We start from the raw sequence: 26,357 nt of genomic DNA, 5'->3' as shown, positions 1-26,357 counted from the left end.
GTTAAAGCTCATAAGCCCACTATATATTATATGTTTTTACTGTCTGTTTCTGCCTTCGTTTTGCAAGGATAGTCCAAATTCTAATTCTTTTTTTTTTCTCTTTTAACTTTCTTTGTATATTTTTGACTGGAAAATAAAATCTAGAACATAAAGATTAGAAGAAAAGAATGAGGATACCTTTGAAAAGACTAATCAATTGGTCTTGGGGTTTACACACAGATTCAACAAACAATCACATTGAGTCAATTGAGATGAGTGGTTAGTATCTTTATTGAGATATTCCAATGATTGGTGTATTATGTCTTATACGATATTTAATGTAAAAATATTATTTAAAAAAACAATCACGTTCTTTTCATGGACTTCTCCGTAAAGATCAAACCTCTACAAATAAGAAAAGATATTGCGCATGTTTGAACTACCGCTACTCGTGAAGAAATCAACGATCTGAGAAGAGTTCACACACCAGCTCTAAGAAACTTTTATAGCATTAAAAAGGAGACTAATACCCCAACATATTTAGACAGTCAACTGTATCTCATCGATGAAAATACTAGAGTTTGAAAGTAAGATAAGAATGAGTGCACTGATCATTCTCAGTTTATGCTTGATTTGACGTATTAATTTTCGTTAGGTGCAATTGACATTTAAGTTCATTTTGTTAGATTATATTATCATATTTAATTAGATAAAATATATTATAGATATGATTGGATTCTGATTACAATTATCGATCAATAAAAAGAAAGTCTAATTATGATAAGATTGGTAAGATTCCTTAGGAGATAATCTTGATAGTAGAGACTCTCAAAATTACTTTTCATATTTCTTCTATTTTCGCCTATAAAATATAAGACCTCTTATAGACTTAGAATAAATAATTAGATATGTTAATAATTAGATACGCAACTACGCAGATAAGTAAGGATATGTCGATAAGTGACATTATTGAAAGATTACATATTTTCTCTTATCTTCATTTAATCATATGAACTAATCAATAAGAAATTATAGATCTCTCATCTTCCATTTGTTCCTAAATTCATTGCTTATATTGGTCGTATGAAAGATAAGAATAGGGTAAAATGTGAGTTTAGTTTTCCTTGTAAATCGATATCACTATAACTTTCGGATTCTATAATAGTATGGTTGCATATCAGAAAAGATTTTATGAGAATCATCTAAAGGTATATATCATAAATTTAGATCTATTGCTATTTGATATCAAATTTTGATAATAAATTTTTTTACATAATAACAGTATATTATAATTTTTATGCTTACAATTAGTATTAGAGTCATGTGAAATCAAATACTTTAGATATATTTGTTAATACCTTTCACTCATGAAATAATATTAATTGATTTTTATTTACGATGCATGAATGATTCATCTATATTGTCGATTTGCTTTTCTATCTAGTTTATCATATTGCCTACTTAAAGTGATATAAGGTTTCTCATATTTGATTAGTAGACTACTATTGATAACTTATTGTCAACAACAGTATTATTGAGGGCAACGATCTCCGGTGGTCATTAGCCTAGTTACAAGTAATGATTGTATATCTAGTGCAAGCACTATGGAGTGTAGTAGCCCTATAACAGTTACATAAGACCATTGCATGTAGCGGTTACAATAGTGCCATTGCTCATGAAGGTTGTAATGGTTGTGTACAACCATTGCATGTGGCAGTTGTAATAGCACCACCACTGCCTACAACAACTATGATGATTACAACAATATTGCTACGAGCAGCATTTGCTGGTTACGGTTGACATCACTAGACGTCAAAGGCTAGTAGGGTTGCTAGGTAGTCTGTGTGTGCATAATCATGCTGCAATGACTGTGGGGTCGTTAGGTGGCATGCACATAGACACACGTGGGTGGGAAGGTCGCAAGTAGGCGGTGGCTGCACATAGTGACGGCGATACCTTGTGTAGGCAGCGATCGTGCCTCCAGCAACGGTCACGGACAATGGTTGCGATGCCTAGCACAGGTAGCATCTATATAATATCCCTCATTTCTGAATTTTTGTAAGGGCTTGTTTGTAATTAAAAACCTATTTTAAATTATTTATAAGGACTAAATTATAAATCTAAGGACCTATTTATAAAATCTAAATACTTATTTATAAATCGAAGAACCTATTTATAAATATAAATAGTACAAGAACTAAACTATAAAATATATAAAAAATAAAAAGGGGTTTCTTCCACCACCTCTTGCTTCAATTCCTTCAACCTAAAGGATAAAGGTAGTGTTCGGTGGGGAAGTGATTTAGGCTTAGGGTTTTGACTCAAATTCTCTCGTTTAGGATCTATTGCTTCAAAAGCAAGTGTTCTAACCATTTTCTATAGAAATTCTAATATCTGCTTTCACCTTGATTATAAAAAAGTTAAAGAGTTTTGGCCTTGCAATTGTTATCAAACTCGTTTAGATATAAAGCTTTGAATCTGGATTTTTTTAGATTTATGATCTATCTATCTAGAATTTCTTATGTTGAATTCTGATTTTAGCTGCATATAAAATACAAGAGACTACCAAGAAAATTTAAGTTATAAGAAAAAAGTTAAAGACTGCTCAAAGTCGTTAAAAGACCTATACTGACAACAGAAAATGAAATATTGAGTTTCAAGAAGAGGATTTTGTATTCTTGAAGGTCTTCCCTTCTAAAAGTATGGTAAGATTTGGAAAGAAATGAAAGTTAAGGCTTAGATTTGTTGGACCTTTTGAGGTCATTAAGAGGATTGGTTCTCACTTACAAGATTGCCTTGCCACAATCTTTATGTCATATCCATGATATATTTTATATTTAATTCTCAAAAAGTATATACTAGATCATTCTCATATCATTAAGTATAAACCGATTGTGATCGAAAAAGACTTATTCTATGTGGAAGAGTCTACTCAAATTATTGATAAAAAAATTAAAGATCATAAGAAATAAAATCATTCCTCTGATTAAAGTGATTTGGAACTATTATTCTATTGAAGAATTATTCTATTGATGAAAGAGAGCTAAAGGAGAAAATGAAAAAAAAAACATATCTTTATCTTTTCATCGATTGACATATAATAAATTTAAAGGACTAAATTTTTTCTTTTAAAAAGGAATAGTATAATATCTCTTATTTTTAAATTTTTGTAAGGACTTGTTTGCAATATAAAAACTTATTTTTAATTATTTATAAGGATCTACTTATAAATTTGAGGACCTATTTATAAATTTGAGAATCTATTTATAAAATTTGAAGATCTATTTGTAAATATAAATAATACAAGGACTAAACTATAAAATATATTTAAAAAATAAGAAGAAGAACGGGAAGTGATTTGGGCTTAGGATTTTGGCTCTGATCCTCTTATTTGGGATCTATTTCTTAGACAAGTGTCCTTTTTTATAATAATTCTAATATTTACTTTTGCCTTAATTATGAGAAATTTGAAGAGTTTTGGCCTTACACTTGTTATCAATCTTGTTTAGATATAAAGCTTTGAATCTAGAATTTTTTAGATTTATGACCTATCTGCCTTGTTCTTACTATAATTCTTCGAACCAAATTCTAATTTAGGCAAAATTATTTTATCTGAAAATAGACTCATAGATCTTTCTTTTTATGTCTACTTAAAATATTTGAAACACAAAATCCTACCCAAATATCTATTAGAATTGATCTTATAGATTTTGCAAAATAAAGATAATGTTTTCTGATATTTTGTTACTCTATTGCTTATAAGTCTCTATTGAAAATTTTAATTTATATAAATCTTTGGAAACTAGACTCGTAGATATCTTTTAATACCTACTTGAAAATTTTAGAGTACAAATGTCTACCTAAACATCTATTAGAGTTGACCCTATAAATTCAGCAAGATAGAGATAATGTTCTCTGATCTTTTGTTACCATATTATTTTGAACTCTTGTTGAAAACTCTAATTCATATAAAACTTATTTTATCTAAAAGTAGATTAATATATCTTTTAAATAATATCTTTCTTGAGTAAATTAAAATATAATTGATTATTCAAATAATCCATATAATGTGCCGTACTACTCAAACTAAACTTTTGTCAATTGTGCATATTCTTGTTCCATCTCTTTGAAATTGAATTCATCTAGAATTTGTTCTTTAATTGAGCCATATGTAATTGGTTTGAACTCTTGTAGCTCTTGTCTTTAATTCTTTCAATATCTGAATATATTTTATGAAAGTTTATGTTTACATCGTATTGTTTTATATAGTCACATATATGTTTTCGTTGTTTCATATATACTTCTGATATAAGCTGAATTTATTACTCATAATATACTTTTGTACTCTAGTATTTATAGAATTATATGAATCTTTGCCAAAAATATGAGAGAGAGTTATGTTTAGAGCACCGATGCTTTGTCGACCCCCTTTAACTTCATCCAGACATTAGTGGATGGAGCTCTAAAAAATGGATGGATCATATTATGTTATAATCCTACTTCACCCTTTATATTTTTTATATGATATCTAAAGTATTGCTTATAAGTTTATATGTATGCTTTGGATAAGAATGAAATGAATGCAATATCAGATATGACATTTGAGCTTATGTTTCTTATTTATTTATTGATATGCTTCGAAATATTTTATACGCTATTTTTATACTTTGAAATATACCATATATTATTGATATGCTCTGAAATATTTCATATGCTATTGATATGTGTGATATGCTCTGAAATATTTCATAAATCATTGATATGCTTCGAAATATTTCTTATACCAATGATATGCTCCAATTACCGAGTTACTAAAGTTACTTTGTGACATATTGTAGTATCTTTCTTCTTTAAGAATGATAAGTACTATTTTAGCTTGATGCATTATAGTATAAAGTACTTGATAGTTAGAGACAAGAGTTCAAAAATAACTAATGTTAATTAATAACTTGAGTTCTACTATATTAATTGCTAATTCATTCACTTAGGATTTATATCGTAAAGTGTTTAAAAAAATAAATTCTTATGATTGAGTTTGTGAGCAATATATAAAAGATATGGTGATGTATCTGTAAGTGGATATTATAATTAATATTCTTGTTTATATATTTAAAGTTATTTATTTTTACTATGTTGTTCACATTGATATATTCACATATTATGGTTAAATGTGATAATAGAATTGTCTTGATGAGATAAATTACAGGAGTTATTTTAGACTACATTAGGAAGAACTAACGTGTTCTGATACATAGAAAAAAGCATAACATTATTGATATATAACTACTATGACTCATATTACTAGTAAAACTTAATATATACTATTACATTTATTGGACTTATTGACCCATATTTTAAAATTTGTGCATGTATAAATGATTTTTAAAATTCAGAATCTAATTAGGTAAAATTATTTTTTAAATAATATTTTTTATTTATTTTTAATTTTATACCTTTTTATATCTTATCAATTAATGGGCTAAGTAAAAAAATATTAAATTATGTGGCCTTATGGTAAGATATATTATGAATATGATTGAATTCTAATTATGATCATCGAACAATAAAAAGGAAGTCCAATTATGATACTTAATAAGAGGGACTATCTTAATTATTTATCTTATACTCTTGCTCTCGTTTATAAAAAAATATGACCTCCTAAGAACTCATCACGAATAATTGAATATATGGATATATTGATAAGTAATAATATTGGATATGTGATATGATTGAGAGACTATAGATCTACTTTCATCTTGCCTTAATCATATGAACTAGTCAATAAGAGATTATAAGTATTCTTTTATTTCCTCTTTGTTTCTAAATTTATCACTTATAGTTGTCCTACGAATGATAGGAAGAAAAGAGAAGATAGTTTAATTCTCTTTGTAGCTCAATATCATTATAGCTTTTGGATTCGATAATGACATGCTTGTATATCAGAAAAGATTTTTTTTTTAGAATCATTGAAAGGTATGTATCGTAAATTTAAATTTATTATTATTTAATTTTAAATTTTAATATTTAATTTTTTATAATAATAATATATTATGATTTTTATGTTTCTACATTTGTCACATAGAATACATCAAATAATGTGGTTAGACAACTCCAGAATCTCATCCATTAATCGTAAAAAAGAATGTCTCAAGCGAATAACAACATAAATATATTTATATTTAATAAACAGTAAAAAATCCTTGATTTAATGAGGGAATATATATTCTTTTGATGCTAAGCTAAATGTGACATATCCAGCAAAAATTTCATTGTTATTGAAAATAATGAGCATATCATTGTGCCACTTATTGACTGTTGTATATATATGCTACATAATCAAACATATTAATCTGCTGATCAACCGTTAAAACTTCATATAATTGTGCCAAAACTGTTGGTAGAAAGCCTTCGGAGAACGCGGGATCCAATACCAATACCAAATCAAATCACACATTGCAAGGTGAAACAAATAAACCGTAATCCATGTGTATTTAAAGAAACTATTTGAATACGATAGTGAGATAGGGCGACAGGCTTGAAATTTGGAAGATCAAAAGGAACCAAGACGATACAATCAATAACAGGTTTCTCTTCATCTGTGCTTCTGTTTACCTCGCAGAACTCCTCAAGCGGATTCTGTGCCTTCCTAGCTGAAGAAGCGGCCGCGGCAGAGTGCTCTACCGAAAACTGAACGCACCGGAAGAAATCTACGACCTGGAATCTTCAACGTCGGAAATCATTCTATATGACAAGAATGAGAGCGAGGACCTCATCAACTAAGGTGTCGTGGTGTAGTTGGTTATCACGTCAGTCTAACACACTGAAGGTCTCCGGTTCGAGTCCGGGCGACGCCACTTGGCTCTGAATTATTTTTGTGTGGAAAGATCGCTTTTCATGGGCACTTCATGCAGTATATGTCTCGAATATCAAAGTCTCATCAAGAGTCATGTGTGACCGACCAAATGACTGCTGTGTTCACATCAATCTTCACGGTGAAATGTTTTTTTTATCGAAAACCTAATCAATAGATTAAAGGATAAGGGGAAAAAGCATTTCATCATTTGCAGAAGACCACTCAGAAAGCAACATTTGATCTACCTACACTTGCGTCGATCATTCTGTAGGTAGGACACTGCTTGCACTGTGTAACTTGTCTATCTTTTCTTTTTTCCTGTTACTGCTGCCATCAGCATGTCCTGGTTGGCAACAAAAGAGAGAATATAGATCAAGCATATATTGAGATGTACACCACTTTACTTTTCACAAGGGCAATTCGGCGAGCATGTTGTGTGCACAAGGCATTGATCTCACTCCATCATGTATCGACCTCAGAATCTAATGCCAGGCGAGGCTGTCCGCAGCTCATTTTAGAAGGGAATCCAATAGCTCTCTGGGAAGAATCCCATCAGCTCATCCGCATCGATCCATCTCATCGCTCTGTAACACAATGAAAAATTCCCCTTCACCGTCACGAGAGCAGCCAACGAGCGGAGGAGCACTGCGTGTAACAAATGCACGTACAGTAAGGCCAGTTGTGCGTGCTCCCCCCAGTCTCTCTTTCTCTCTCTACTTGGGACCGTGCTCGACTTATCCGCCGACCGTGTGTTTCGCCCACCATCATGTGATTCTCGGCTCACGAATCTCCAAACTGGAAAGCAGAACGCGACATGTCGCTTTCTTTTTCACCCCTGTTCCGGATTTGTACGTGACAGGCTATTTGAACGCCTGTTGCCGGAACCCAATCAATGTGTCTTCTCGTCTTTTCTGTCGTCCATTTTATCCATGGATACGAGTAATGCAAGCAGAGCGGATAGAGAAAAATATGTATATATTGCTGTAGACATGCATTAAATTGTTCTTCAGTAAAACCAAGTGCAACGTAGCATGACCGGCACTGGCACGCCTTCCATGACTGACACCACACTGCTTGCAATCAATCTCCTGACTCCCACTCAGGTGATATATAATAAGATTCCACCTATGTTATTTTAAAGCAAGTTGGGCAACAGAATCTATCCAAAGATTTCAGGATTGTATGAGCAAGCAATGTGCAAACCAGCAGAAATCTTGGAAGCATTAAACTTTGGAGCTGATGGCAATCCTACACTAAACTTACATCTCCAGGTAACCTTACAAGATGAACAGCAGAACATAAACATGGTTAGGGACTTCGTCCGAGATTGTCAGAGACTGCTTCAGTCATTGCCAAACAAAAGAAGCAAAACGTTATGAACACAGTGATCTCCGAGGTTGATTCCATCAAATCCCGATGGGCAACCCTAACCTATCCAACCGGCCGGAGCCCGGGTAAGCCTTGTTTGAGGACTTGGCGTGCAGAGACGACGACCGCTGAGCGAAGGGCCCCAAAGGATTCTGCCGGTCCGGCCTCTGCTTCGGCGCGCTGTGAGACCGCACCTTCGCCCTCGAAGACTCGGTGTTGGCCATGTAGTTTGGGTAGTCAGAGTAGCCACTGAACAGGCTGCGGGAGCAGTCGCTCTTCGACGGCGTGAACGGCCCCTTCCTCGAGCTTCCCGGTCGCGACGAAGCAGAGTAGAATTGCGGGCTCTCCCCGTACTCCCCGGCCTCGAAAGGGTACCTCAGGTGGCCCACAGATTGCTGCATTTCGACGGAGGACGAGCTAGGCACGAAATGTTGGGCGGCGGTGGATTCCACCGACGGTGAGTCGGGGACGGTGACGAAGCTATGGCTGTTCTGGTCCGAAGTCAGTGTGGAGCAAGAGGAGTGGTTGTGCGTGTTCCGCCTCTTGTGATGAAACTGGGGCTTCCCTGGATCTACTTCAAGAATCTTCGCATTCTTATCATCGTCCATGGAAGCACCATGCCCTGCCTTCTTCACGGATTCTCGGCTGTCCCAATACCGTTCCTCCATCCAGCGGTCCAACCAGTTCCATCCTGCAGAGGTTGCTCGCTCCCGGTGGGCTGCGTCACTACTGGCTGGCCTCGAGGAACCTCTCTGCAGACGACAATAGCATGACTTCATTAATGTGCATTACTAGCTATTCAGCATGCAGGAAGAACCAGGTTTGCCAGGAACAGAAAGTTCCATGTTGCTCGAGAGTTGGGGTTCCCTGGAACGTAATAATGGCTAAGTATTAACACTTCCTCCCTCCCTTTCATCTTTTGCTCCTTATAACAAATGAATTAGCAGCTCAAACAATGATAGTTGTGATTATTCATATAAATGCAAATCTGAGGCAGCTTTGGATTTCGAGACAACTTATGAACTAACAACAAAAATGAGTATTAGCTATACCTCTACAAGAGGAAGAACAAAATCTACACTTACAGAATGGCCGCTGGGGGCCTTCTCGAACTTGCTCCTTTCGGAACGGAGCACACGGCACGCCCGTGCCCGAGCTTGGACTCTCACTAATGCTTGCATGCATCGCAGCGTCTCCGCGGCCTGTTTCCTCACAATGTTACCTCTCACCAGTGCCTGCAGCTTCACCAGCCCCTTGAGTGCTTTCAATGCCCTCCTTGCCTTCACAACATCAACAGGGGTCAATTTACCGAACACAGGATTTATCCGAAGAACTTGTGGAAGAACAAGAAAGTAGATTAACTTGTGGAAGAACACAGGATTTAACTACATTGACCCCAAGTCAACAATGACTCAATAATTCAGAGTTGGTAGGACGGCCAAGAAAATTATGACCCATCCCAACCAAATTGTCCTAAATGTGGTCCACGAGATTCATGAGCCGAGGACTAACCACTGCGGTACAAGTAGACAGGAGAAGCAGCGTTGAGAAAGATTAAAGAGAAGAATAAAGCCAAAAGCAGAGAGTAAAAGTATGAGGACGATGGAAAGGATAAGGCTGCGATCCAATGCCACTTATAGCACCAATACCACTGCAAGCTGCAACAACCAATGGCGCAGAGGATACAGGTCTATACACAGTGAGGGAGCTGATGAAGTAAATGGCGGAAAGATGGGGGAGGGACAGACAAGTAATGGGAAAAAGGAAGATGGGGGATGGAAAAGCCAAAAGGGTTCTGCATTCAAGGCGAGAAGGGAGATAGCGACCGCAGACCGGGAAAAATAGCAAATTTGAGGTGACAGGATCCAATCGAATCACGCAATCCAGATCGCTCCACCCAAGGCAGTTGAGGAGCTCACAGACCGATGCTTTTGGCTCTCGTCGAAGTGCCCGGATGAGCGATAATTATGCGATCAAAGGACCGGCCAATGTAAATTGCAGATGAGGGAAGCAGCTCGGTTTCCCAGCTTAACCCTTCCATTTGGATCTGATGGAAAGAGAAGAACAATGACTTTTCTTCTGATTCGTGATGAAAACAGAGGATCGAGTTAAGGAACAGATTGGACCTTCAAATTTCCTTCCTTTCCTAGGAAATCTTTCGAATTTTCCGTCAACAAGCACATTTTAGACTGCAATTGAAGGGACAGAGAAGAGAAACGAACCAGGTATCCCCGGAACACGGCCTGGATCTTGATCGCCGCCCCCTCTTCCCGCTTACCAGCGGCAGCCAGGGAGAACCCCACGGCGCTTCTCCCGCTGCTGGTCAGCCGGACGACCGCTGCCGCCGCCTGAGCTGCGGCCACGGCCGCCTCCGCCACAGCCGCGGTGGCCGCCGCTACGGCAATCGCGCGCTTGTTCTGCTCCTCCTCGTCTGCCGCCCCGAACCGCTTCGGCACCTCCCTGTACGACCCCTTCCGCTCCTCCATGACCACCGCCGTTGTCTGCTCTCCCTTCCGCTGCTGCTGCTCCTTCTCCCGGAACGGCCTCATGAAGCCCCACCTCCTCTTATCCTTGGCCGGCTCGACGTCGCTGGCGGGATCCGCCTTCTTCCAGCCGAATAGGCTGCGGAGCCACTTCGTGGCCCTCCCCATTCCAGCCCTCCTCCCTCTCGCTCCTCACTGACTCTCCTCTGCCCACTCCCCCACGTTAAATCAAGAGGCCAGCTCCTCTCCGACCCCTTCGCCTATCTAATTCTTCTACTTAAGATCCCATCAGAAACGAATACAAAAGCCAAGGAAGAAAGGGAAAGAGCGGGAAATTAAATCCAAAAGAAAGCAAAAGAATACGAGTGATCGAGAACAAGAGGGAAGAGAAGAAGCAAAAGGTGTGCCATAGAGTCAGCGACAGAGAGGGAAGGGAAGGACAAGTCGCGCACTGCCGATAACAATTTGAGTCTCCATTTGACGAGTTTTATTATTATTATTATTATTACGAAGGATAACTATTTTACCATTTTACCCTTGAAATCGTGTGTGGTTTGAGTTTGTTTCTCTTTTGCAGCTGGTGATCTCATGATCGGGCCCACGGGATACTAGCCAATGGAAGGTCATCCTACTGTGAGAGGTATCTTGATGGAGACACCGGATCCACTGCGCCTCATCCGTTTCACCCTAAGAATGTATTAAAAAATAATAAAAAAAACATTTTGGTTCCGCAAAAAGTATATTTGATGTGTCGGCGTGTTTTTCTTAAACATATGAGAAGACCCATCGACCCTTCTCTCACAAACCATCAAGCTTATCTTTGTCGGCTGAGACAGGAAACATAGGTACGCACAGTGAACCGCACCATCTCGGCGGATGTCGGTGGGATGAAGTCACGGAGTGCGACCATGCCCTCGCCTCCCCCCCAAGAACCGTCCGACGCCACCGTGTTCCCCGTCTCGCGCGCGACAGATGAGCCCGGCTCTTCGACGATCGGACGGTCAGATCCGGCCGGATCGACGAGGGACGGCGGTGGACCATGGGTGAGGTGGCGTCACGCCGGTTCGGGTCGGCGTGTTCCACCCACCGCGCGGACTCGGGGACACCCAACATTAAAAGAACAGTGGGCGTGATAAGGATGAGACGGTGGCTGCTGCCGTGTCTTCAATAATTGGGTTGGTTGGATGTGTCGGGTGGGGTGAAATCAGGGTCTGTTCTCTTTGCTGTTCGGACGGGTTCCCTGACCGATTGTTTCACCCCCTGCAGCAACAACTCCTGAGGAGTCAATGTTGGTCAAACTGTTTACACTCGATTGATACTCTCAACACGCCGGTTAAATAAGAATAGAAAAGCGGATCAATGAATGACCCAATTCACGGCCCGTTTCGGTTCCTTCGTCCGGCTCAAAGAACGGCCCAATTTATTGTTTGGTTATAAATAACCCCACTACGGGGATTTAAACTTTTTGTTCGAAACTTCTAGGGTTCTTGCTTCTGGGTAGAGGGGAGAGGGAGAGAACGATAAGGGGGCTTTTCGGCTTGGATAATGGCGGACGATGATTACGATGACGTCGACATGGGGTTCGAGACGATACTTTCTCCCTCCTTTCCTTTGTTCTCTTCGTTCTTTTGATTCTGAGCTTTCCTTCGCTTGTGGTTCCTCGAATCGTCTCGCCGAAATATAGATTGGATGATGTAACAGAACCTTGGATTGGTCATTGACTAATCTGCCGGTGGTGCATTAGTTTGATTGCTTCGGATGAGTTTGTGATGATTACGTTTCGTGGTTATGATCGTCTTCTGCGTTTTTCTGGCGCGTTGAGATTGATCGTGTCTGAAATATGTGGTTTTAGACGGTGTGATACCAATGTTTGGTTTGCAGTTGGTTGCGTTCGCATATGTTAGGGAACGCCTAGAAAGATTGTTCCCAGTTTATGTATCTGATGCTGCCTTATTGTTAGTCACCGATTTTCCAGTAAAGCCTCTTTTTTTGTCGTCTGGTTCCGCCTGATGTCGAAATACTTACAGGAGAGGAGGAATAATGCTTCGATGGGATATTGCTGTGCTTTTAAAGACCCTCACTTTTCCTTTCAACTGCATCATTAGTTGATGCTATGCATGTTTTATGTTACTATTTCCCGTGTAATTTTCTTAATATGTCAAAATTATGGTGACCTTTAAGCTAACAAAGTTTACATATTAACTATGAAATCATCGGTTTATGAACTTATTCACATACCACTTTAATCTTGAACCCTAATGGGAGTATAGAATTGTCGTCATGGTCCATGCAAATCATGCCATTTTGATCTTGAACCCAAATTGAATGTAGTTAAAGGCTTTTTATTTGTTCCATAAACTTTTTCCTTCTGCTTTTGAGGTACTGCCATTAGGTGATTGATCATTAGTAAGGGTTCATACACTGATTAACACTCGGGGTAGTGATCTCTGGGCTAAAGCCACTTTGCATGACTTGTAGTCTTTCAAGATATGAAATAAGAAAATTAGTTAGAATTTGAATGTGAACTTCAGGCTAAATTGTGCATTTCCTATAAGTTTCAGTAAACAAACACTGAATGTTGGTCACTTTCAGAAAGTTTCATATTTGATATCCACTTCCAGTGAAACAAAATACACCCTCAGACCAGAGAAGAAGATAGATAGCATATCATGATCCCATTGTAAAACTATTTACAAATGTAGGTTCTATGTTAAACATTTTGTTAAGGAAGTTTGTTCTTCTTGTGGGCTTAATAACTTGGTTTTGGTGTCGGATTATGACGATGGTATGTTATCATTTTAATTTCTGTGTCTATTGCACTGAATTAGTCTAGCCCTAGCTGCTAGTCTTTAATTTCTGTGTTTGTGCAGTTATGAAGATGAGCCACCAGAACCAGAAATTGAGGTAACTATTGGCTTTTCCCTTTCTAGGTCAGCTTGCATACTTGATGTGTTTGCTGGAGATAATGAAATATCAATTGCATTTGTGAAGGAAGGAGTAGAGGAAGATCAGGAAAATAACAATGAAGACATGCCGGATGATGTTGTAGGAGCTGAGGGTGAGGAAAAGGAGCAAGAACGAGTTGAACGGCCTAGAAAAACATCAAAATACATGACAAAATATGAACGTGCTAGGATTCTTGGTACACGAGCTCTGCAAATCAGGTCGGTAATTTCTAGTTTTATCCATTGATTTATGCACATTTGGATTTTGTATCAGCTTTTTTAGTAATCCAACTTTGGTGAACAGCATGAATGCTCCAGTGATGGTTGAGTTGGAGGGTGAGACTGACCCTTTGGAGGTATGATTTTTAACAACATATATTTTTATTTTGAAATGATTAGATAGAATTTTGTTAGAAGCATTTATCTTATGCAGATATGCATCTCTAAAAATATCTAATTCTCTAGAGTGTTATATTTTAGGGTCAAAATATTAAAAGGAGCAACATATGTTAAAAGTGCTGGCCTTATTTGCACACTTTTCATATTACCAAACTTATTAAATTTTGGATGATGTCTTAAGGGTGACAACTGGCTTCAAAGAAAAATGCTTTAAAGAATCTTCTAAGATTAACTGATAATGTTGTTGTAGGATTTGTTCATATTTCAGTTTGTCCAGCAACATGAAATATGAGCTTTTTATAATAGGACTTGCAATCAAATTTTAGTTGGTTAGTTTTCAAACATGATCTTTGATAAAAACATGGAAATGATGGCAGAGAAAAGCATTATTCAAGTTAAAGTAGTTTGGCAAAATAATGTGGTCCCAGAAAGTATCATAGAAGGATCTAACATAAGGTTCCGTATAGACCGAAAATTTGAGTGTAACTCTTTCTACTGTTTGATTGATTTCTTATGGGCTTTGAGTTCCACCTTGTTTGGATAATTGCAAGTGTCTTTACTTGCCATTCTAGATTGATGTAGGAAGAGAGCAGTATAATATTTTTTTTAGGAACATAAAAGAGAGGAATAACTGATAGTAACTAAAAGATAATAAGAAAATAAATGGATAACTATCAAAATCGCTTTGACTCAAGGAGAACACTCCTAGGATGAAAGTCTCACACCTTCTCCCATCAGTGATGGAATCTAGTCATCGGAAAACAAATGTGGCTTTGCACTACTCACACTCAAGGTGGAAAAAGAACTCATTTATTGATCAATCTCTGATTTATTTTCATTACAATGTTCTTACACTCTTTTTAGGCTAAGTACAAGAAAAGAAAAGGAAAAATATAAAAGTAGAGAATTTACAATTGAATCAAATCAAATATATAATTTGATTTTCCCATCGAAGAAGATAATATTATTGATTGACATGATTGCATACTCGTAGAAATCAATCTTCATAATATCTTTCATCAGGATTTCAAATTTTTAATCACAATCATAATCTTTAAAAAAAATTCTCACATTTTCTTCTTGAGTAAACTAGGAAACTAGATCAGAATTATTTAGTATGTTGCTATGTGGCAACTGGTGATATGAAAAATAACCTCCAAGTTAATCAAATTTATTTGAATAAGAGATAGATAAGATTGGTTCTACATCATAGAGCCCTTGCATTTGTTATATATGAATTTTGTGTTGTGTTGTTCAATGTTAGTGCACCTATAATAAAAAGAATCTGTTATCTGAAGTCATTTTTTCACTGATTATTTAAGTGGGTCAGGATAAATGAATGGTTATTGTATCTCTAGTTTCAGACTATGTTTAGTCCTCTAAAAGTAATGGTTTATACACTCATTTTACTACATTTTTCTTGGAAAACCTGATGCTTCAACAAATGAATTAAAAACACCCCACTAAATGAGCACTGAATAAACCATATTATCGTTGGGGCAATCATTCTGCCATTCCCACACTTCTGATATGCTTCTCTTTACACTCACTATCATCTGTCTCGTTAGCTGATACAAACTATTTGAGACAGTTTAACCCATCTTGATGTCCAAAGAATTGCCTGTAGGACATGCCATGACCTGTCTTGTGATGAGAATGTTTAGCAAACAGTTACTAGGAGGCCATGGCCTGGCTTGCTGCATTATTAAGTAAACTACCATTTTTCTGGCAATTGGTAATTTGAATTGTGTGTGATTTGATCCATCTAGATGGTGTATCCTTAATAGTGTACAACTATGGTATTCTGGTTGTTGGAGGTACACGGCTGTTCTAATTCCTATATTATTATGTGATTTTAGATAGCAATGAAAGAACTTCGCGAGCGCAAGATACCATTTACCATCAGGCGATATTTACCAGATGGAAGGTGCTATCTTTAGTTCTTTTGTTATGTATATTAACTTTGAATGATGGTTGAATTTGGCATTACTAATACTGATTTTGATTGCATTGACACATTGCAACAGTTACGAAGACTGGGGAGTCGACGAACTAATAGTGGAGGATTCCTGGAAGAGGCAAGTTGGCGGGGACTAAGCTGATGACCATCAAACCCCTTCCTGCTTCCATGGTTGCTACATTTGCAGTGTACCTATCACACTAGATTGAATTAGATAGATGGAAGTTGATTGGAGAAGGATCATCTGAACAGCATGCTGTCATAAAACGTTTAATTAGGCATTCCAGCGAAGGCTGTCCTCTTTGGTCAATTTCACCTATTTGTGACCGTTGTTTGTAGACTATGCTTGGCAAATGTGGTGGTTTAACTACGACACTCTATATGACATGCTTTGCGTGTGCCGTCTTACTCTTATCCAACGTCACTAATCCGTGACCGATGTTCGTAGACTTTGGCCACACACGACCGTCAATATCTCCTAATTGGGGTTTTAATTATACCTTCTTTTGGCATCGTAACTGATACGAGCATCGAAAAGGTATTCTCTACCCATGTGCATCTCTCCTGCGTTGCTTACGCACGAAACGCACTTAGAAGGGCGCGAAGGAAGCGTTGTGATTTTTGCTGACTCACCACGCGGGTATGCGGGTGAGTCACAGTCGAGCGGATCACGTTTCGCATCTCTCAAAGAAGATTTACGATTTGATCTCTTCAGCGTGTTTTCATGCCCGTGTTCGTCTATTGCGATGGTAGATCATGTCATATTGATATTATTACTGAATCTCTATTTAACTATTTAAGTTTCTTAGGTTAACGTAGGAAATAACCTATCTTTGATATCATCGTAAAAAATCTAGGGGTGATATCATATGCGTAGCGAAAGAACATAGAACAAAAAATTTAGATTTTCAAAAAAAAGTATTCATCCTCGTATAAAGATTGATATGTAAAAATTTATAAAACTGAAAACTATGTGTATGATAGTTGTATTACCTAAAGAGATCGTATCCAATAAGATTTTGGCTCCAAGGGATATCTTATATCCGAACGTCTACTCGTCGCAACATCTACCGTATATGTGGACTCTCTAAGTCCAATATCAAGCTGGTCATGAGTCATATATATTAGAACTCTTTCTAGCTTAGTGAATCTCTATCAAATAATCTCTTAGATTAGTATATCTCTACCCAAGCCTATTAGATTAGTGGATCTCTACCCAATAATATTTCATTAACTTTTATTGGATCTCATCGATATGATCCATTAATTTAAGGGCTTATTGGATATCCAATAAGATATGGACTTCAACGAATATCTCATATCCAAACGTCTACTCATCATAATAGCTACCATATGTGTGTGACCCTCTAGACTAAATATCAAGTTAGTCATGAGTCATACCTATTAGAACTCTTTCTGACTTAGTAAATTATTATCTCCATAATAATTCACTCGACTCATCAACTATGGATGTACTAGGCCACTATGCATTAGTTCCTAAACGATATAGGGTAATCTAATCCTTTAGATTCGTATGTAATCAATTACTATGTATTTATAGTCCCTCACCCATATAATATCCCAAAGATCATATACCGGATATGGTGCTGTCTGGCCTAAACAGTTTCTACCCGAGTCTCACTCAAATCGGATTCTCTCGAAGAACTCTTTCTCTCTCAATGACCCTAGTCAAGGATTTGTTTGAACAAAAACATATGAGATATTCGTCTCATGACACCGAGAGTGGATGATCCTCTTTCGACACTCAATAACCCTCATAAAGTTGATTATCGTTTCTAATAATTGACTGTGTTAGATTTGATATATCCAAGTCTATAATTCCGATATCAAATAGTGGAGTACTCATACAAGACTTGGTGTCTCAAGTCTAAGGATTAGATACACCACCAGGATGATGGAATCATTATCTTAAAATAATGTATCATCTAGCATTTCGTAGTAGATCAATCAATGAACTCATTCTCCAATGAGCACATGTACTATATCTCTAGTGTCCCCACACGAGCAGCTATGAGACCAACCACCTCCATCATATGGACAAGTATATAGTATATTAGTTTGTCCGATTATCTTAATGTTCATCTCTAGTAACCTATGACTGGGATTATTTAGGGTTTATGTTTAAAGGTGAATCGGTCTCATTATCGCGATTTCATCATGATTTGATTCCTATTGTACGAATTCATGAATATCACGATATATACATACAACAAGCAATATAAAGTGAAAAAGTATCATAATAATTATAAGCAAAAAGAGTGTATATCATGTCACACGTGTCATTACTCACGTGATTAACTTGTAATGCACCTATGACTAGCACTAATTCAAATGGATCCTTCTTATTGGGTATTAGATTTCTATCTAATTATCCATATCTTAATGGATATTGGGTCTCTTCCAATGATCCATTAAAATAAGGACTTATCGGATATCTCGAATCCGATCATCTATTTGTCATGTTGTCTGTCATATGTGTATAATCCTCTAGGCCATATACCGAGTTGGCCGTGAGTTGCACTTGTCAGAACTCCTTTTGGCTTAGTGAATTATTATCTCCATAGTAATTTACTCAACTCATTAACTATGGACATACTAAGCCACTACGTCATAGTCCCCAAACAATACAAGGGGATCTAATCCATTACGCATGTCTATCCTCAGTTATCATGTATCTAATATCTCATAGATCGTATACTGGGTATTGTGCTATTAGGCCCGTACTAAATACATCCGAGTCTCATTCTAAACGAATTCTCTCGAAAAACTCCTTATATCTTAATTTGAATATCACGTTTATCGAATTCATCATGATCTAATTGACCTTGGTAAAGAATTTGCCTAGGTAAAAATATACAAGATATTTCTCTCATGATACCGAGAGTGGATGATTCTCTATTGATACATAATTACCTTCCGACTATCATTTTTCTATATTAGATTCAAAATTTTCAAACTTATGAGCATTAGCTTTTTGAAAATAGCCATCAAGCCACTCCGTACCCAAATGCCACAATCTAATAGAGTATATGTTGAGTGCTATCTCAGAAATGTGTGTGGAGACGAAGCTATAGTATAACAAGATTTGTGTTATTTGAACTACTTGTAGATACAGTGGTGATATCATGACTGAGTATGAATTTAGTAGTAAAATTGAGCTTTGGGACAAATGAAGTCTGAGACCTGACTAGCAATTAAGAGTAGTCATTTTTAATCGAGGGGCGTCAGAAGACAGGGTTTTTGCAATATAAGATTTATCTGTTGGATATATTGTTCACCTGAATGATTATTTTGTGCAGGAGAAAGAAACATATTTTAATATTTTTAAGCTTCCAAACCCAGTTGTCTACATTGGTGGAACGTTGTTTTAGCTGATGGGTAGGGTCCAGAAGCAAGCAGCGAGTGGTTTGTATTACATTTGGCTAGTGTGTCTCGTTGTTCTCCATTTTCGTGTGTGCATGTTCATGTATCCAAAGAAATCACAGACCACTCATCATAAGAAATGTTGCTTTGAAAGGTGCTATCCGATGCCTTCGAGATGAAGTAATTGAACTGAGTTGGGAATGCTCAATATCATCTCCAAATTCCAAATTAAATGCTTTTGCATAGACTTCGGTATACAATTTTTTTGTGGGGATTATGATGCCCTTTACTGAATTGTTTTCCGACGTTCGTGTTTGCATATGACGTGTGTGCCACCTGCAAGTGATGAGAAGCCCACATTCTCCTGTCTTGGTACTGAAGTACTTATCAGAGTCCAAGGGCCTGTGGGAACTCTACAAGCTAATCTTGTACAGATGTCTCCCTGGCATTCTTTTGGAGCCAGTGATGCCATTACTGAGCATGCTGCTGAGGCCAGTGCGATCTTCCTTTAGTGATGACGAAGGTCATGAGGACGAATAATTTCATGAATGATACATAGATAGCCCACTCTTGCTTTTCTCGTTCTGCGATACATGCGGATGAAGGATGAATCATTCTGTCATCTGGATGTTCATATTCCTCTTAGAGGTTTGTATACCTCGTACTGAACATTGAAGGTTTCTTACCTTGTGATAGAACCGCTGGAGGTAGCTACTTAATGCAAATAGTAGATGTCTACTTTACAAGGCCTTCTAATCCGAGTGATTGGTTTCTCTATAAAGGAATACTTTTATAAATGATGAAGATCCCTTTTATGAATTTTGATATGTCAATCAAGAACTCATGATGTTAGCATAAGTCATCACATTCGACGATTCAACATATATCTCTACGTTCAAATAATGATGATTGATTTCATGTAATTAGCACACATATTAACACTTCAATTTATTTCAATACTTCCTTGAATCTTGCAACTCTACTAATTTAAGTATTAGAGAAATATTTATTTGGTACATCTTGGATGTCAAGATCGCCTATCACAAGCTTGTAATAAATTTGACACAAAACCCAACATATCGAACAATTAAAAAAAAAAAAAAAACTTTAAGATTCACGTACATACAACTATAATATATGGCAAGAACTTCTAATTTCTCCCAGGAAGGTCATGCACAGGCAATACCTATGTGAGTGATGGTTTAATCCTTAATGAGTTATTTGATCTTGTAGGAAGAAAACTATAGTATGTCAATCTTTATTTCCCGAAAACTGTAGTATGTCAATCTTCGTCCTCTTTCGACCCCCTCTTATTGTGCTACAGAAGGCAAAGGATAAAAGCTGGCTTTGGTACTCTACTCTGCCGGCGGGCCCCCTCCCGTCGCTCACAGCCTTCCCTTTTCCTCGGGCGTTGCTTCGTCCCTAAAGCACCAGAAAGAGGTGGAAAGACGCACACCAACGGCTTCTCCCGGCGTACGTGAAATCTCTCCTCCTTGTAGCTAAAGCAAAGCAAGAGTCTCCCCGTCGACACAGTACCTCCACCTCTTCTTCTGCTCTCTTTGAAGCCAAGTCTTCTCGCTCAAAGCTCACCAAGTCTCCACTTCACGCTATGCTCTCTTTGAACCGGGAATGTGGTGGTGTGAGCTTTGGACCGTGGATCCGGTCCGATCGAACCGGATCTGGAACAGGAACGGGATAGGGCGGGTTGTCCCGTCTTCCGCGGTGGGTCCTTTAGGAAAGCTGCGAACGCAAGCTCTGCTCACGTGCAGGCAGCTCGTCTTTGCATGCAAATGTTGTTGCTTGCCGACATGGAATGACCTTCGCCTATTGTGTAGCCGCGTGGAGTGCTGTCGATGACTTCCCAAATGCACATCAGTTCCTTCCTCTGTTCAAGTTGATATACTTTTGTCCTAAATTGCTATATAATTCCTATCAAGAAAAGGCAAGAGCACCTCTTCGGTTTCCCCAACGAGGACACACTAAAAGACATGTATATGAGCTACCACTGCAAGCCACCTTGACCTAGTTCGAAAAAGAGAGTCGTTTCCAAGCTATAAATTCTGCAGCAGGAGGAAGCTCAGAAACTGACATGGATAAACATGAAAGAAGAAAAAGATAAAAAAGTAGCTCAGAGTGGGTGTCCTCCTGCACCGAGTAGCTATTGCTCTTGAAATTTTGAAACGCTGGGAGAAGAGGAAGCTGAACAGTCTACTGAGGTGAGTCTGAGACGTGTCTGTGCTGGCAGCTACTGCACTTGGGAACGATTCTTCTTCAAATTTTGAAATGCTTGGAACAATCTCTGGCAGCTACTGACTTTGATTGGTTTTTCTAGTAGCGTTATAGTTAGTGTCCCTTTAAAGAGAGATTACAGCAGTGCAAAGTATATCTTCGGTCCAAACCCACCATTAAGTAGAATTAATGCAGTCACCTTTTAGTACCTGTTCTTGATTTGGTTGGTCGGACATTGTTATCACCAAACGAACCCCTTATGATCTGAGAATGATTCTTCAAGCTGCGAAAGCTATCTGCATCTTCCTCGCATTCTATTATTTTATGGCCCTCCACTCTCTCCAGCTTCCGTCTATCATCATGGCCACCCTCCCCCTTTGCCTCATGAAAACGATTCCCACCGCTTCTTCTTCTTCTTCTCCTTGTCGTTGAAGTTTCGTCTTTACTGCTTTCTCTTTAACATTCGTCTCCTTACCATAGCCGTTTCAGATCACAGACGCTGCCTGCGATCCATGGCCGAAGAAACTGAGCCTATCTCGGATGTCAATTCCGCCAGCCACCTGTTGTCTCAAGCACGGCAGCTCGTCCCTACCGCCGTCGACAAGGCCCGGGCTGCCGCAGGCTTCCCGGCAAGATGGAAATACATAATCTCCAAACTAGAGCGCGTCTCGCCGTGCCTCTCCGACTTCTCAATCCACCCCTGCTTCGCCAAGAACGCACTCTGTAAAGAACTGCTGCTGTCCGTGACGAACACCCTCGTGGAAGCCATCGAGCTCGCCGGCCGCTGCTGCCCCGCGGAGCCGCTTTGCTTGGGCAAGCTCCAGATGCAGAGCGACCTCGACGCCTTGTCGGGTGAGCTCGACCTCGTTCTGAATGACTGTGCGTTGCTGGTGAAGACCGGGGTCCTCGGCGATGCCGCCATGTCCCCGATTCTCGCCAACTCGCAGAACGCGACGCCGATGCACGACAGCGTACACGAATTACTAGCCCGCTTGCAGATTGGTCATGCCGAGGCCAAGCACCGGGCTGTGGACAGACTTCTTGAGGTGATGATGGAGGGCGAGAAGGGTGTGCTTGCTGCCTTCGGCCGGAGCAGTATCGGCGCTCTGATACGATTGCTCAGTGCAACCTCCTCGAAGACCAGAGAGAAGACAGCTACAATGATTTGCTTGCTCACGGAGTCAGGGAGCTGCGAGAAGCTATTGGTTTCGGAAGGAGTGCTCCCACCTCTAATCAGGCTGGCAGAGTCCGGAAGCCTGTTCTGTAGAGAGAAGTCAGTCGTATCGCTCCAGAGACTATCCATGGCCGCCGACACCGCCCGCTCAATAGTCGGCCACGGAGGTGTACCGGTGCTGATCGAGATATGCCAAACAGGAGACTCGATTTGCCAATCAGCGGCCGCAGGGACGCTGAAGAATCTTTCTGCAGTGCCCGAAGTCAGGCAAACACTGGTGGAGGAGGGCCTCATTCGAGTCATGATCGATCTCCTCGATTCTGGAATCGTTCTCGGCTCCAAAGAGCATGCCGCAGAGTGCTTGCAGCATCTCACCGCCAGCAACGACAGCCTGCGGAGGTCAGTAGTCTCCGAGGGGGGAGTGCGCAGCCTCCTGTCTTACCTTGATGGGCCATTCCCGCAGGAATCAGCGGTTGGCGCGTTGAGGAACCTGATGGGGTCGGTGGCGGCCGACAGCCTCGTTTCGCTGGGCGTCCTCCCTCGCTTGGTCCATGTACTCAAGGACGGATCGCTCGGCGCGCAGCAGGCAGCAGCATCCATCATCTGCAGGCTATCAAACTCATCCGAGATGAAGAAGGTAATCGGCGAGTTCGGTTGTGTGGCCTTGCTCGCGAGGATGCTTGACGCCAAGACGAACAAGGCCAGAGAGGCCGCTGCGCAGGCCATTGCGGGCTTAATGAGCTGTCCTCAGAACAGCAGGGAGCTTAAGAAGGACGAGAAGAGCGTGGCCGATCTGGTTCGCCTGCTCGATTCGAATCCTCACAACACAGCCAAGAAGTATGCAGTGTCCTGCCTGCTGTCGCTGTCGTCGAGCAAGAGGTGCAAGAAGCTGATGAACTCCTGCGGCGCCGTTGGGTGCCTCAAGAAGCTTGCCGACATGGATGTGACTGGTGCCAAGAAGCTGCTTGAAAGATTAGAGAAGGGGAAATTGAAGAACTTGTTCATCAGAAGATAGACATGTTTGCTGATCTTGTATAGGATGCTGCTGTTTCACCGGCTCCCGGAATCAGAGAGAGCTGAGGCTATCAAGTAAACGTAGCGCTTGTTTATCTCCTAAGCTGTATGTACTAGTGGTGTGTTTGTTCTGGTTCTGATAGTTTAATCCATACTGAGTCGTTTCAGTCTAAATGAATTATCTTGATGAACTTCCACTGTAAATTTCATTGCTATTCTGACCAGCTTTCCTCTCTTTACTGCACCAGAGTTGCAGTGATATATGATGCTTGTCTCCTCCTCTAGTTTTCCTCCGTTCAAGAAGACGATGCTTTAACCTGATCAAGGAAGCTGATTGCCAGCGGATGGAAGTTTCCATTGTCTCGATCAATTGAAGCCTCAAAGGATGCTTCCTCGTGCTTCAATCATTCAACAGGCCCTATTCGAGGGAAGACAGCTTTCCTCAGTTTCCTTGCGTTGGAGACGAAGTGGATATAGCTCGATTCACTTTGTGTCGGTAGCTTGTTGATTTGCTCATGGATCCGTGACAGCTTGGCTCCAGTGCTTGATTAGCTTTGTTTCGTGGGAGTGTCGCTTGTATTGGTCGTGAAGCTGTTTTGTTGATGCGTCTCCTTCAACTCGCGTCGGTGGTGAAATCCAAATAATCCATTAGTTACACACGACAAGCAATCTTTGATCTGAAACAAGGAAGATTTAATTCATGCAAGTAAACAACACTATATCTTTAAGCAGTCAATCCGACACGTCTCTGAGCTGAGATACTTGGCATGCGGGCCTCACCCGAGTTGACATTGCTCATGCCGACACAGTCCAAGTCGACATCCAATAGCTTATACTGACCCGGTATTAGTTTTGTGGTTGGGTCTCCGACTTATAATAACACAAATAACATCAAAATATGCTAACCATATGGAGGATTCGGAGGATCTTCTCTAATATCATGCTATTATTCTTCTGAATTATAAAAGTTGTCACCTCGTATGGTGAAAAAGTGGGAGAATGAAGACAAGTTCTTGGAACACTACCTAAGACTAACTCTCTCCAACTCATAAGGCTCTTACTCTCTCGTGCAACATCGTCTAATTTGAGCGTCAAGGGAGAAATCGTCAAAAATCTCCTTATATAAGCACTTTATTTTGCAGATTCTCAATGTCAAGAGAGGAACGTACTATCCATGTTGGCGAGCAACCGTGGAAGCTCCCCTGAACCAACTTGATCGGTAGAGTTCTTTGGGACTAATACTAGAGATAAGATTGATAGCATAAAATCTATAATTATGCTAAAATGTGAAAATAACTTATACCTTTTGATGCCATCATCTCTTCAGAGATTTCGTAGAGTGCTGCAGCCACTGATCCAAGAGAGATGCATCTGTACGTAATGTGTCAACGCTCTCTCAACCCCTAGAGGTCTTGTCCTTTTATAGGTGAGATTATCTCCCGAGGAATCGTTCCGTAGTGGACTTCTGGCTTATTTGAACGAAATCCAATTAGTTATTATATTATATATCTTATTCAATTATAAAAGTACCACAAAATCTAACAAAGATACCATCAACTCTATTCTCTCACCACCGGACGAACGATCAAAATTTGATCGATCACTTTAGAATTTTTTTTCTTTAGTTTTAGACTTATATGATTATCGAATTGGGTTGGGACAAACATATCATACAAGTAAGATTACAGGCCCAGCGATCATCAAGCTAGATGAACCCAATACTAATTATTTGATATGATTTTGGACGATAAGATTTTAGGGTTTCAAGTTAATACACACCTCATGCGAAGTTATAATTACGTACTTATAGTGATTGGATGCACATATATTAGCACTAGGGAAGGTAGATTATGATGTGAAAATGTGAAACTCATTAGAAGGCTTGCCATCTATGTCATCCAATACTTGATAAATTATATATATATATATATATATATATATATATATATATATATATATATATATATATAATCAATCTAGATATTAAAAATAATTTATTAACTTAAAATTGAAAAGATGAATTATATAATTCAAAGATAATTAAGTTAATAGGAATGAAGATATTAAGAAATAAAATATTAAAAAGGATCATTCTCTCAATCATAGAAATGATGATAATATATTATTCTAATTACAAGAATCATGGTAATATATATTCATAATCTATTAGTCATCAGAATCATGATCGTGATTTTCTCATCACAATGTTATTTTATATTTTTTTTTATAAACAATGTAATATATCAATTTTTATTTTTGGACCGGGTTTACATCCCACGGCTTCCCACCACCTCCCTTCTCGGGACCATGGAGAGGCTGCTGCATGGGAGCGTGAGGGAGAGACGGAAAGAGACAGAAGCAGGAGGAAGAGGAGAAAGAAAAGAAGAGAGAAAGGGGAGAGAGAAGAAAAGAAGAAGAGAAAAACTGAACAGAAGAAGAAGAGAAATAAAAAAGAAAGAGGAAACAGGAGAAATAAGAAAGAGAGAATCAAAGGAGAAGAAAAGAGGAAGAATAAAGAGGAAAAATAGAAGAGGGAGAAGAGGAAGGAAACAGAAAGAGGAGAAAGGTA

The 26,357-nt window shown here is 39.0% G+C and overlaps 3 protein-coding genes, 1 long non-coding RNA gene and 1 other non-coding gene across 5 annotated transcripts; 3 read left to right on the top strand and 2 right to left on the bottom strand.

Moving 5' to 3' along the window:
- Window positions 1–6,759: 6,759 nt before the first annotated feature.
- Window positions 6,760–6,833, top strand: TRNAV-AAC (transfer RNA valine (anticodon AAC)). Its single transcript has one exon. It is a non-coding gene; the product is annotated as a tRNA-Val (tRNA).
- A 132-nt stretch (window positions 6,834–6,965) lies between these two features.
- Window positions 6,966–7,817, bottom strand: LOC135635873 (uncharacterized). Its single transcript, XR_010495755.1, has 2 exons — window positions 7,501–7,817; window positions 6,966–7,416 (listed from the first exon to the last, which is right to left on the bottom strand). It is a non-coding gene; the product is annotated as an uncharacterized LOC135635873 (long non-coding RNA).
- A 211-nt stretch (window positions 7,818–8,028) lies between these two features.
- Window positions 8,029–11,140, bottom strand: LOC103979484 (protein IQ-DOMAIN 22). The gene is made up of 3 exons (XM_009395649.3): window positions 10,423–11,140; window positions 9,286–9,480; window positions 8,029–8,952 (listed from the first exon to the last, which is right to left on the bottom strand). The coding sequence occupies exons 1-3, from the start codon at window positions 10,849–10,851 to the stop codon at window positions 8,239–8,241; spliced, it is 1,338 nt and encodes a 445-aa protein (XP_009393924.2). The 5' UTR covers window positions 10,852–11,140; the 3' UTR covers window positions 8,029–8,238.
- A 999-nt stretch (window positions 11,141–12,139) lies between these two features.
- LOC135636665 (DNA-directed RNA polymerases II, IV and V subunit 6A-like) lies at window positions 12,140–16,357 on the top strand. The gene is made up of 6 exons (XM_065148546.1): window positions 12,140–12,263; window positions 13,554–13,587; window positions 13,675–13,847; window positions 13,933–13,984; window positions 15,887–15,954; window positions 16,055–16,357. The coding sequence occupies exons 1-6, from the start codon at window positions 12,229–12,231 to the stop codon at window positions 16,122–16,124; spliced, it is 432 nt and encodes a 143-aa protein (XP_065004618.1). The 5' UTR covers window positions 12,140–12,228; the 3' UTR covers window positions 16,125–16,357.
- A 5,209-nt stretch (window positions 16,358–21,566) lies between these two features.
- Window positions 21,567–24,032, top strand: LOC135635548 (vacuolar protein 8-like). The gene has a single exon (XM_065146688.1). It carries the CDS (start codon window positions 22,113–22,115, stop codon window positions 23,787–23,789), a length of 1,677 nt encoding a protein of 558 aa, XP_065002760.1. The 5' UTR covers window positions 21,567–22,112; the 3' UTR covers window positions 23,790–24,032.
- Window positions 24,033–26,357: the final 2,325 nt, after the last annotated feature.

This window comes from Musa acuminata, chromosome BXJ3-4 (assembly GCF_036884655.1).
Source record: "Musa acuminata AAA Group cultivar baxijiao chromosome BXJ3-4, Cavendish_Baxijiao_AAA, whole genome shotgun sequence".
NCBI classification, from domain to species: Eukaryota; Viridiplantae; Streptophyta; class Magnoliopsida; order Zingiberales; family Musaceae; genus Musa; species Musa acuminata.
Note: the sequence above shows the minus strand (reverse complement) of the source record. Positions and strands in the feature narration are given on the sequence as shown.

Excerpts from the sequence above, each read along its gene's own strand:
- LOC103979484 (XM_009395649.3), bottom strand. The coding sequence starts at position 10,851 with ATGGGGAGGGCCACGAAGTGGCTCCGCAGCCTATTCGGCTGGAAGAAG. Across the intron at positions 9,481-10,422 it reads CCGTGTTCCGGGGATACCTG|GCAAGGAGGGCATTGAAAGC; the intron begins GTTCGTTTCTCT and ends GATGTTGTGAAG. Across the intron at positions 8,953-9,285 it reads AGGCCCCCAGCGGCCATTCT|AGAGGTTCCTCGAGGCCAGC; the intron begins GTAAGTGTAGAT and ends TGTCGTCTGCAG.
- LOC135635548 (XM_065146688.1), top strand. The coding sequence starts at position 22,113 with ATGGCCGAAGAAACTGAGCCTATCTCGGATGTCAATTCCGCCAGCCAC.
- LOC135636665 (XM_065148546.1), top strand. The coding sequence starts at position 12,229 with ATGGCGGACGATGATTACGATGACGTCGACATGGG. Across the intron at positions 13,848-13,932 it reads ACACGAGCTCTGCAAATCAG|CATGAATGCTCCAGTGATGG; the intron begins GTCGGTAATTTC and ends TTTGGTGAACAG. Across the intron at positions 15,955-16,054 it reads CGATATTTACCAGATGGAAG|TTACGAAGACTGGGGAGTCG; the intron begins GTGCTATCTTTA and ends ACATTGCAACAG.